This window comes from Puccinia triticina, chromosome 10A (genome assembly GCF_026914185.1).
Source record: "Puccinia triticina chromosome 10A, complete sequence".
Lineage (NCBI taxonomy): Eukaryota > Fungi > Basidiomycota > Pucciniomycetes > Pucciniales > Pucciniaceae > Puccinia > Puccinia triticina.
Window position 1 is genome coordinate 5,567,594 of NC_070567.1, and position 12,699 is coordinate 5,580,292.

A 12,699-nucleotide genomic window follows, 5' to 3' on the forward strand; every position below is an offset into this window, starting at 1 on the left:
GGTATATGTATACCAGCTCGCCGAGATGAAGCCCTCTTGGCGAGCTGGAGTATCATACCAGCCCGTCAAGAGGAATCCCTCTTGGCAACGAGCTGGTGTATGTGTAGTCTAGCTTAACTAAGCCTCTCGAACGGAGGGTCCGGGGGACCCCGCCCGGAGGGCTCTCCGTAGGAGAGGCTTACGCCTAATGTCTGAAGTCTGGCAGGGAAAGGAAGGATATTCAACCCCAAAACCACTAAATAATTATTTAAAAAACAGAAAAATATGTACAAAAAAAACTGAATAGACAGTTTCATTGGCAGTGCTGATGCGCACCCTCACCCAAAATTTTGAGCAAAAAGCTCCAAAACTGATTGAAGGAATCCGTTTTGAAGGTCAAAGGAACCCTGAAGGATATTACATTGCTCTGAAGATCCATTTTTGGATTTTCTGATAATATGCACAATTGGGTTTCCTATATGCAACAAAATGCAACACTACATGTGTAGGATCTGCGGGTTTGCGGATCCAGGATCCACCAGGCATGATGGTTGCGCATCCTTAGTTTACATTTCTTCATGTTTTTTTATTTTTAAACCATTAGTACAGTGCAAATGGTTTGGATTGAGGAGATGAGACCTGTGCCAAATGAAAGCTGAGGTCCAGAAGTATCTTTTGGCTCTGGGGCAGGTCCACAGGACCTGAGGGGGAGGCTAACTGAGGCTTAATATTTTTCCTCCAGCCATTTGTGATGTCTTTCCCAGCCAAAATTTTGACATTACGCGCAAGTCCCTCCCTGCGGGAGGGGCCGCTTCGTGGCCAGCCACAGCGAGCCTCCCACCAGGGGGGACTTGTGTTAAGTTAGATGTGTAGTATACCCACTCGCCAAGAAGGATCCATCTTGGCGAGTTGGTATATGTATACCAGCTCACGGAGTGGAATCCCTCTTGGCAAGGGGTTGTTTGTAAACCGCTCGCCATGAGGGATTCCACTTGGCGAGGTAGACGGGTATTGGGGTAGCAGCTCATCAGGCCAGACACCCGCAACCGCCGGCAGGTACCTGCTAGCCGCCAACAGGAACCCACCCACGGACACAAGGTACCCGCAAAGAGGTACCTGATGACATCTCTAATACTGCTTGGTGGTACTATTGCCGTGGTGTTTTTGTGAACCAACAAGGCAAGGGGAAGGGTCCAAAGACGGACGAGTTTGATCCGGATAGGTCGCGTGGGAGCCCGTTGTTATCAACAGCGAGGCGTGGGCGGTGGCGGTGGCCGCGGGTGACAAACAGGTATGGCGACCCAATGTCTATTTAAGGAGGGAGGAGGAGGTGTGTTTCCCCCCAGGGGATCCGGTTTCGTCCTACCCCCTCCCTGGAGCTTCCCTAATCACTTGATTAGGCCCTCCTTGAAATTCATTTTGACCCACCCTTTTTTGCGTGTTGCTGCGGCACGGGCTGGAGGGTGATTCCAAGGTGCTCTCCGGAGTGTTTGGGGAGTAAATATAAGACTGAAAGTCTTTGAGGGGAGTGTGTACGTTAGGACACAAGCGACACGAGCGGCGGACTAAGGACACACAACAAACCTAGATAGGAGTGTCAGACAAGCACGGTGAGTTTGAGGAACTATGAGTTGAGTAGTTGATTACTTATGCACACCTTTGAGGGGAGTGTGTACGTTAGGACACAAGCAACACAAGCGGCGGACTAAGGACACACGACAAACCTAAAGACAAGCATGTAAGAGAGGAGAGACTATGAGACAGTGAGAAGAGAGAAACGGACCTAGATAGGAGTGTCAGACAAGCACGGTGAGTTTGAGGAACTATGAGTTGAGTAGTTAAAGAAGAGACACAATTGAGAAACAAGAGTGCTATTTAACTAGACAACTTAGGTTACAACGGAACTGTGCTACGGAGGAAGTGGGAGTATCACTACACGACAAAACTAACTAAAACTACCTGTTCAACAGTAAATTCAACAGTCTTTTGAGAAAAAGTTAGGCCAAAACCATGATCTTGAGCTCCATGATTGTGTGGATTCAATAAACTTGGATGATTCAGAGGTTTTCTATCTATTTTTTTGTTAGAAATCTGTATATCTGCTGTTAATTATGTTGTGTAGTACAGTATAGTTGGTCTTGATTTTTATCTTTATATTTCTGCCGTTTTCATTTGCTCCTCTGATCTACTTCCATGCAGCTTATATTTTTACCATTGCTTGGGCTCAATCGCTTTATCTCAAGAAAATATATTTACATTTGTTTTTTAATTATGGGAGGTTCAAGTTTCATGTTTGATTTTTCTTAGCTTATTTGCCGTGGCGCAGCCACAATTTCCCTAGTTCATCTGAGTTATGTACATACCATCAAAATTTGTCTGGAGCCACCACCAGTGTTTCCCAAGCCTTGTCTCCACACCAAGAATTACTATTTGTGTTGCTGCTTTCTGATTGATTGCTCTCGGTATGGAAATTCAGGGACCAATTATAAACAATTATTGAAATTTTATTGTAATATTTTCAAAACTGGTTTGAAACCAAAATCTGTTAAATTTATGTTGCCAATACAGGCCCAATTGAGTTTCAAAAAAGTCTGGATAAAATTGTACAATCATAAACCTGGAGCCCACAGAGGCAGAAATCCAAATCCTGAGACAAGACCGCCTGTTGTGGTGTCATCCCCCCCCAGTTGGAGAACCGCTTCCGGATCCTCCTGACTGCTCAGGCTGCACGGCCAATACACGCGCAGGACAACACATTTGTGTGTATGATACTACAAAACCTGCTCAATCGCCGGGGTGCCCTTTACCTTCAGGACTGGGATGATCGGACAGCACTCAAGCAAATGTATGGCCAGAGGATCCCTTGTAACCTCAGGCATGTGGCAGATGAAGCTCGGGCACCTGGGGACTTCATTCCATCCATGTGGACTTGACGTGACCAGATCAGAGATCATCTATGCACTCAGCTCTGATGATACATTGCTTTTGGGACTCGGAATCCCCAGCTTTGCTCGCCTATGATTCATTTTTATGCACGAAAACTCAGAAGGCTCAAGGGGGATGGTTGCCGGTTGGTAATGGTGACTGCTGGTGACTGTTGCCAAAAAATCTGCATGCGGCTGTGTATTGCTTATTGAAGTAAAAACTGAGGCCCCGTTTGGCTGCCGCGTTATGTGTGATAAATGTGCAAATTTATCACGCACGACCCAAAGTTGGCCCCCCGTCTCCACCAAAAACTTTGACCCCCTGGGGGTCGCGCGTGATAAATAAGCCCATTTATCACGTATATCCCGGCAGCCAAACGGGGCCTGAGTTGTACCGTTGGACTAGTGCAGTACAGTGTCCAATACATGCACTGTACACCTGTAATCTGTTTGGGTAACAAATTTTTGAAAATTTTTGGTCCCAAATGACCTCGAGGAGGTCATTTGGGCTATTTTTGAAAAAGTACATAAGAAAAAGTTAGATAGAAAAAGTTTCAAATGAATTTTGATCTTTTTTGAATAAAATTTCAATAATTGTTTATAATTGGTCCCTCAATGTGTCGGCATATGTTTTTTGTGTTTTTGTAAGGGTGGCGCGTGCCAAAAAAATCTGTGCGGTGACTCTTACCTGAATACAAAATGTGATAAGCATTTACTTCCATACACTTTCTGTTATGCAGGGATCAATAACTATTGACCCAATGAATGGAAGCAGTGGACAACTGCATGGAGGGGGCCTGCAGTGCTAGCTGTGGTATGGAGGCGCTGGACCAACAAAAACGGCCAAATTCATGTTTTTTTTGTGAAATGCCGGTGAATCCACGACAAAATGGACAAATGAACCGACAAAGCGGCCATTGTTATGCTTTCAGAGCAACAATCCGGCCACTTTGGTGTTGGTCTGACGGCGCCCCTGGCGTGACAAAACAGCCACCATGGCTCTGAGCCGACATTCCTAGCCAAACATGGTGCCTGAGCCGACACTCCTAGACAAAAATGGCTCTGAACCAGAAATTCTGGTCAATCATGTTTCATGTTTTGAATCTAGCCATCTTTCCTTGCTTCCGCTTCAAGCATCCACCAAACATGTGGGATCAGTATCAGTCTGTATCAGTGTATGTATACAATGGTAGCAGTACTCAAGCACGTGTCAGTGTCAGGATTGGTTATAAATCCTGTAATAGTACAAGTACCTCACCAGGCAGGAGAGCAGCCTGGTTCCTATATATACCTCTTCTGTTTTAACCCGCTCCAACCCCCCCATCATTCTTGGCAACTTCTTTATCACTCAACAGGGGGTTGGTTAGGTGCCCTGAAGAGTTGGTCAAGCTGTTTACATGCTGCCTTTTGTGCTCTCTCTATCATGCTCCTCTCTGACTTGATTGGGGGTTGGTTAGGTGCCCAGGAGAGTCAGAACAGCATTTCAGAGCATATAAGCTGAGGAATTGAGACCACCTCTTCCTTTTATTCCAGCAAAAAAATCATTATTGACTGGATAAGAGCATCCTTACCGGTGACTAGTTTAGCTTGAAATTAGCTAGTTTAGCCACCAATCTCAACCACACCGGGTGTAGCTAAGCCCAAGCTAAATTAGTGAGAAGCTTGAATTTCAGCTAACCGTCACTACATTTAGTGACGGTTAGCTCAAAGCTAACTGCCATTTCCCGCGCCCACCACTCAGCTCCACCCCGCGCAAGCCAAACCGATACGGCTGAATCGCTGTCGCTAAGTTAGTTTGCAACAGCTGCGAGTCAAAACTCGCGCCAACATAGCTCGACCGGTAAGGATGCTCTAAGAAGAGAAATGGTTGTCAAGTGATTTTCCAACTTACACCAGACTCTCTTCGGAGGGCCTGGTGCAGCCTGGCTGACGCGCAGTACCCCTCGCAAAGGGAGCCTCCGCAAATCACTCTAACTTAACTGAGTCGACGGGCCCCGTCCCGCAGGGACCCAAGTCTACTCAACAAGCCGTTAACCTCTGCAAGGACATCCGGCAAGCTGTAAGACTCGTAGGACATCCTCAGATGGCCTTTGTGTATGGTTAAAGGCATTGCTTTTGTACCCATGCGGTGCAGAAAGTAGGTAGAGTTGCCACAATAGCCCTTATGTACATATTCATATACATATTGGTCTGTATATGTGGTTGTGGCACAGTGGAAACCAATAATCCGATGGCTTCTGGCCATCTTGGAGAATCAATTTGTATAAAAAAAAATGCCAATGCAAAAAAATTCAAGACACTGCAAAAAACAAAAAGCTGTCCGACATGTCGGTCCAGCGCCTCCATACTGTGGCCCTTTATCGCTGACTCGGCGATTCTCCATCTCTCTTGTACATGCAGCAAAAACTATTCACCCATGCAAAGAAATGATGACAGTTGAGGACGTGATGGGCGACCGCATGGAGGCGGGTTGTAGTGCCAGCTGTGCTGTCTGAAGTTCGAAGCCCTTTGTTGCTGACTCGGTGACTCTCCCTGCAAAGCTCCCCACCTGCAATAAATACCAACCTACAAAACCTACGACCATTTCTCCCAACCATCGCTCAATCGCAGTATTGCTTCGCACTGTTTCACTCGTACCAAGTTTTCTCATTAACTTATAAGAACTAGGTTTGTTTCACTCTCTGCCCTTCTGGCCAACTTTCCTCAACTCACGTTGTGTGATTTCTCTTTAGGTTTGTCGCCACTTGATATCATTGCCGCGGTGCAAAGACTTCTGTCCTGACGATGAGATCACAAATTGCATCGCCGTATCCCAGCTTTTACTCAATACACAGACAGACACTCTAAAATGAAAAACTTTTTAGTGATCTCTGCTGGACTATTCATCCTCTTCCAAGCTACCATTGGCTCCCCGACACCTGGTCCCCATCCTGGAGGCATTATAGATGGCAAGGGCAAAGCTCAACGTGACCCTGTCGATTGTGAATGTCACCAGGAAGCGTGTGCATGTACCGGTCCACCTTGCTGTCCTGCGAAGAGGTCATAATAAGGTAACCGATTATCTTCTACTTCATTAAGACCGTTTCTGTGTTTCTGACTATCTGGGAACGCCCACTTGACCTTTCTCAGTCATATATTTATCGGGGAACGACTTATATGGCTGGCCTGATCATAGGTTTCTCTGTGCGACATATGTCGATCAATCTTTGTTGTTCTTGAACTAGGGACCTCCTATCACGCGCATAATTACCATAAATTTATTGGCGTAGTTTTCAAGACATTTCAGCCAGACACGTAGCCCCAGACCCGGACATCAGAGGTTTCCCAGTGCCTAGAGTGTATGTGACTGTGAGAGTGAATGGAAATGAGTGTGATTCATACATTAGATTATTTCCGGTGAAATTGTCTTCCCATTCAAGCAACTGGCATGGGTTTCATGCTCATCCAGTTGTGATACTGACTTCCTGAGTTGTTCATGCAGCTTGAATGATCGACCATTGCTTTGAAAAAACCAACATTGATACTCTTGCAAAGCCCTGTACTTGGCTTCAAATTCAATACAAGGCCTAAGAAAATGGAGAAACACAATTGTCAGCACAAAGATGTTAATTACAACATCAGTTCTGAGTTTTTGTTGCTGCTGGTGCTCTCTCGCACTCTCCGTGTGGATCAAGTATCTAAATTCAGATGACATCCTGAGATAGACAATTCTACCCAGTCGAATGTAAACCAACCAGGGCATGTATGCCTCCGGACTCTCTGTACATCGACAAAATAAACGCGTACATATTTATATTTTGGTAAGGTCATGGCGCGTGCCAAAAACATCCACACGGCGACTCTTGATCAATATGATAAGCTATGATAAGCATTTATTTTTTGTACACTTGGTATGTATCTATGTACTGCTTCTGCATGGAAAAAGCTTTCAGAAACTTGTGAATCTGAGCATATGTATCCACTGTATCCAAAACTGTTCACCCAACTTCACGCCATGGGCACCTGCATGGGGGCGGACTGTGGTGCTGTCTTTGAGCCCTAATTTGCTGCTGTGACTCGGCGAGTCTCCATGCCCAGCTCCCAACCTTCCATCCGCTTCAACCCACAACAATCCACGAGATCGATCATCTGAACTGCTGCCTTAGATATTTATATTTGTTTCCTCGGGCCAAGTTCTCTAATTTATTCGACGAGGTTTGTTTCACTCTTTATATATGTCCTTCGGACGACCAACTTTCCTTGGCTCACATATTTTTTTTATTTATTTCTCTTTAATTATTACGCAGTCAGATCCTTCCAAATGAAAAACTTCCTCGCGATCCCTTTCGGATTATTGATCCTCTTGCAAGCTACCGTCACCTCCCCAACACCTATCCCTCAAGTTTCAGGGCACGATGAAAAGGGCGGCGACGTGACCAGAGGACCAGATGCTCAGATCAACTTCCTGGTGGCTCGTGTGGATGTCACAACAATAAGGGACGATGTTGTCTTAGGCGTTGAGAAGAGCTCATGACAAGGTGCCTTCTCTCTGCCATGCTGTCAAGTGAATACATAAGCCCGCTGCGGCCTTGCTGACTGATTATCTGAAAACGGCGACTTGCAGGTATATTTACCCGGGAAGGATTTTATGGATAGCCTGTTCCGATATCTACTGCTTGCTCGACACATCTCTCTCCACGGCCTCTTCCAGTTCATCTTTGTTGTTCTTGACTTATCGCATCATCAACGCGCATGATTACATACATAGTCTGCAATTCCATCGGTGTAGTTTGGCTAAAGTCTTTCCGCCGGGTTCATAGCCCCAGACCCCGCCGACATGATATGTAGATTTCCCAATGGATGGTTTATAAGAGTGAATGAGTAATTATGAGTGGCTCCCATGCACATCCGGGTTTGGTGACTTCCTGGAGTTAATTAGAGGCCCTTTGGAGTTGGCACATGTTTCAGGCAGCTGTGCGGTGCTGTGCGGTGCTGTGCTGTGCTAGGGTAAGTTAGTGTTAGTGTATGTGAGGGTGAACTTAACCAGGCAGCGTCCCCCCGCCGGCTGCCCTCCACTTCCCGCCGCCTCCCACTCCCACTCCCTCGCCCGACGATGCCCTCCAGGCCCAGCCAGCATCCTCCCCAGCTCATCAACCTCCAGACATCCTCGCTCCCCGCCCGGCCCGCCAAGCCGGCCAGAACCATCAAGCGCCAGACCGAGCTCGAGGATGAACAGCGCTACGGGCCCCCCTCGCCGAGGTATGCACGCCAGTATCTGCTTATACATGCTCCGCCAGCCACATCAGCCGCATAAACAGACAAATACATAAATGCAGACTGACCCCAGCCCCTCCAGACCGCCAGCCCGCCAGAGCCCTCTAGACTCCGCCCAGCCCTCCCGCGAGCCCATCACCCCCGCCGACAGCCACTGGGCCTCCTCCGCAACGACGACGGATGAGCTCTTCCTCTCCGAGTCCTACCCGCCCATCCACTCGCACCTCCAGCTGCCCTTCTTCAACGAGAAGCTCGCCTCGCCGATCGGCATGGGCCGCGGCCAGCCCATCCCCTCCTCGCCCACCCCCGTCTACGGCTCGCTCGACCGGCTCTGGAAACGCATCACCCGGATCCTCGTCGAGAAGCCCTACCAGCTGCCCGAGCTCGCCGACACGCTCTCCTACCCGGCCACCGAACAGGCCATCCACGCACTCGACGCCCTCCTCCAGCCCTACCATCTCGCCCTCCCCCCGGTCATCCGCCACCACTTCCTCACCCACGACGGCCAGGACGTCTTCACGCTCAACTCGGCCCGCTGCTCAGGCTCCGCCCCGCTCGGCATCGTCTGGGGACTCTGGCTCATGAGCTGCGAGGAGGTCGAGGCGGAGTGGGGCTTCTGGCGCAGGTTCGATGGCGGGCTGATGCCCGGGGACGCCTTTGCCGCCACCGACTTCGCCTCCTACCAATACCAACAACAACAACAACAACAACAACAACATCATCATCATCAACAACATCAACAGCAACAGCAACAGCAACAGCAACAGGACGACCACCACCACCAACAGAACACTCGCGTCGACCAAGGCATGAGCAGCTGTCCATCTGGCTGGGTCCGAGAAGTCTACTCCCATCCCGCCTGGATCCCCCTACTAAGCGACAGGGTGGGGAACTACATCGGCATCGACCTCAGTCCACCCCCGGACTCGACCTACTCCACCCCACGGAACCCCTCCCCCTCGTCCTCGTCCGGCGACGAGCGACGGCTCGGCGGGGGGCAGGGCAACGCTCGTCCGGAGGCCGGACAAGTGATTGCCTTTGGGCGGGAGATCGACGAGAAGGTGGTCCTGTGGCGGGGCGAGGGCCGGGACGGATGGGCGAACTGGCTGGCCTCGTTTGCAGACGACCTCGAAGACGGCTCGTTTGCGCGGCTGATCGGCAAGAAGCGCTCCCCTCGTCTGCTCAAGACTCGTCGGGACTCGGACGGCGAGCGGGGATGGGCCCACAGCGACGAGGATAGCGAGGACACCGAGGACGGCCTCGGCGAGCTCGGCTACTTCAACGACGGCGCCGGATTCGGCGGCGCGGCGAGCGAGGACGGCGATTTCTATGGCTGGCGACTCGCCCCCGAGTATCGCGGGATGAGCGTGATCGAGGCCCTTTGTGCTCGAAGTAAACAACGCTGGGCCGAAGTGGGCTCCTACTCAAGTCGGTCCTCTCTCCTCTCTGACCCTCTCTCTCTCACTGACAGGCAATCTCTGTGGCAGGTCGTTGCAAGTCGATGAAATACGACAGTCGCTCGCACTCTCTCTCGAGCAGTTCGCGCCGCTCGCCCCAGCCCTCGAGCAGCCAAGGGCCATCGGGGCCGAGTGATCCGAGCGGCCGACGGACGCCGCCGACGCCGATAGCCTATGTGACGCCGCCGTCGCCCCGGCCGCCCGCGGCGGACATAGCCCGCGTAGCGTCGAGCTCCTCGGCTGGAGGTGGCCAGGGCGGGCCGGCGGGGGGGAAGCAGCCCGCCGAGCCCGGGCTGCATCCGGTCGTCCGCAAGCCCGCGCCGGCCAGACGCACCCGGCCGCCGCCCCCGGCGCCGGTCTCGTTGGACCTGCCGACGATGGACTCGCTCCTGCTCGACGACCAGCCCGGCCTCGCCTCGCCCTCGCCCTCTTCCTCCTCCACCTCCACCTCCACCGACCATCCCCCACCCGCACCCACATCGTCCACCCCCAAACTGGTCTCCAGACTCTCCCTGGTCACCCAACGGCTCTCCGAGGAAATGCCCCGGCGGACGAGCCCCGTGCTCCCCTCCAACGCCTCCCACCTTCCTCCTGCCCCCGCCCCCTCCAATCCCCTCCATCCCGACCATCATCTGCACCAGGAGCAGGAGGAGGCTATCGGCATGGTCATCCTCGACCACTCCCACCACCATCATCATCATCATCAGAGCCCCCAACAGGCCCTCAATCACACCCATCATCCCTCCGAGAAATCTGACGACATCTCCCTCCACCACCTCGACCACCTCCATCCATCCCCCTTACTCGCCCCCACTAATAGCTCCACTTCGCCCTCCCAAGGACTCGGGATCATCCGAACTGAATCTTGATTATCTCCCCCCCCCCCCCCCCCCTCCCTTCTTTTGTGTAATCTTTTTTTCTTCCCTCTTTTTTTGGTTCTCCTGAATTTCCTGCGTATCTTTGCCTCTCTCGTCGCCACATCCATCTCCTCCTCTCTCTCTCTCTTTCTCTCTATGGCTGTGAGCCAGCCCGTTCGTCCCCCGCTCCCGGGGCTTGATTGTTCATTGTAAGCGTGTGTGTGTGTGGCCAATGCGAGTGGGCAACAGTAGACTCGGGGCCGCGCGAAAGGTTTCTGGGCGCCGCTAGCTTTTTTACTTGTGTCGTGGTGTATGTGTAGTTGTGTGTGTGTTTAATTGCTGGTTTGTGTGGGTTGGGAAGTGAATCTATACATATGGCCGTTTATGGTGTTTTCAAAGTTGATTTATGCTTGCATAAGGCCCCGTTTGGATGCATCATCACTGTAGGTGTTGTGTTGCACAAAATAAGAAACAAACTATTAGAAATGTCATGCCTAGTTTCTCTGTCAGGCAAGACCTGATCCCCTCGATATTCTCATCAGATCAAAGTAATTGGACCATCTTCAGCACTGTCAAAGCAATATTACACTATTCAAGAGTGTAATATTGCTATCATGGTACTAAAGATAGCCAAAAATTTTGAATCTGATGGAAACATCAAGGAGATCACTTGTTGACCTTGCCTGGCAACACATTCAGGTACCAACTTTTGAATAGTTTATCTTTCATTTAGGCCCTGTTTGGACGCACCTGTGATACCTGATAAACGGGCAAATTTATCACATGCAACCCAAAGTTTGCCCCCGTCTCCACCAAAATTCTTGAACCCCTGGGGCCCGGGGTTGCACGTGATAAATACAAACATGTATTAGTGGTTTAACATTAAGCAGGCCAAAAGGCACACCCCAAAAATTTTTGGCAGCATCTCCCCTAGCCGTACAATAAAACTACAGGTACAAAATGTCCTGGAGCACTTGGCTCTTTAAGCAATTGGCGCCAAGCACAAGCCAAGTGGTGACCTCCACTCTTCCACACGCCATGTCCTTTAATACCTTTCCCCCCAACCTCAACTGATAATGACTGCAATATAATTCTGCATTACTTTCTTCCTTTCCAACCCCATTATCTCCATCAACATCAAATTATGTCTTTCCCCCCCCCACTGTCTGTTTACCCATCCAAAAGAGCAACAACTGTTGCCATTTCCTTTTGCATATTGTTGAATCATGGCCATGTGGCCTAAAAGAATGGGAAGCTGAGGATGTCCTCAAAATCTGGGAAACTGAGACGTTTTCCCAGGATATGGTGCTCTTCCTCACCCAGGAAGCTCTGCCTTAAATGGATTACATTGAGACATAAAACCTCACACTGGTGTATTCTTTCCAAATAATCAATCCCAGCCCTACACATTCCTGGAAGAGTGTGTTTGCCAATTCTGGGAAACTGAGACATAGCATTAGAGATGGCCAAACAAACCCGCGGGTGGGTGCCTGCTATCCGCTGGCGGGTACCCGCGTGGGCCGTCGGGTACCCGCCAATGGGTGCGGATGCGGATGCGGATATCTAGGATTCCAAGGGAAATGTGGCAGGTACCCGGGTATTTACAGCCACACCCGCCCATGGGTGTATGTCTTGTTGGCCCGCGGCCGCGCAGCACAGTATCTCCGGCCCCGACTGGGCCCCCTGTCTCCCTTTTCATATCCGTCGAGGCCCTCCCCCCTGCTGTACTGTCTCCCCCATCCCATACCAACTACGCAACAATGACACAAACCCGTAAAAGGCACCGAAGTCGGCAAGAATCCAAAGAACACACTGATTGCCCCCTTGTGGATTCAAACAACAAACAGGAAGATGTGGACTCAGCGACCCCCAGTAACACACAGTCGGGATCTGAAACAACTGACAAGCAGCGTCTAGGTACTTTGTTTTGGTATTTTTTCTTTTGGTTTAATTTGCTGATCAAACTTGATATTTGGAATCTGTAGAGCACACAAAGAAACTTGCATCCAACCAAGTTAGTTCTGCGTATGCATCCTACGAGTCACCCACCCTGTCCGATCAGCTTGATAAATTCCAATGTTGGATGATTGCATGGAAGTGTAAAACGTGGGTATAATTTTTCCATTAGTTTCAAGAAATAGAGTCACGGGATGCTAATCCTATTCCAAATGTTTCTAGATGTGCTAAAGATATTAATTGCCCAGCATATGACTCGTTGTTGTGGAACTC

The 12,699-nt window shown here is 50.1% G+C and overlaps 2 protein-coding genes across 2 annotated transcripts; both read left to right on the forward strand.

The window, feature by feature from the left end:
- Window positions 1–7,203: 7,203 nt before the first annotated feature.
- Window positions 7,204–7,416, forward strand: PtA15_10A556 (uncharacterized protein; the record flags this gene model as incomplete). The annotated part of the gene is made up of 1 exon (XM_053160743.1): window positions 7,204–7,416. One exon carries the CDS (start codon window positions 7,204–7,206, stop codon window positions 7,414–7,416), a length of 213 nt encoding a protein of 70 aa, XP_053024687.1.
- A 579-nt stretch (window positions 7,417–7,995) lies between these two features.
- Window positions 7,996–10,482, forward strand: PtA15_10A557 (uncharacterized protein; the record flags this gene model as incomplete). Its single annotated transcript, XM_053160744.1, has 6 exons — window positions 7,996–8,141; window positions 8,239–8,660; window positions 8,964–9,568; window positions 9,628–9,745; window positions 9,830–9,974; window positions 10,323–10,482. The coding sequence occupies 6 exons, from the start codon at window positions 7,996–7,998 to the stop codon at window positions 10,480–10,482; spliced, it is 1,596 nt and encodes a 531-aa protein (XP_053024688.1).
- Between the last annotated feature and the right edge of the window lie 2,217 nt (window positions 10,483–12,699).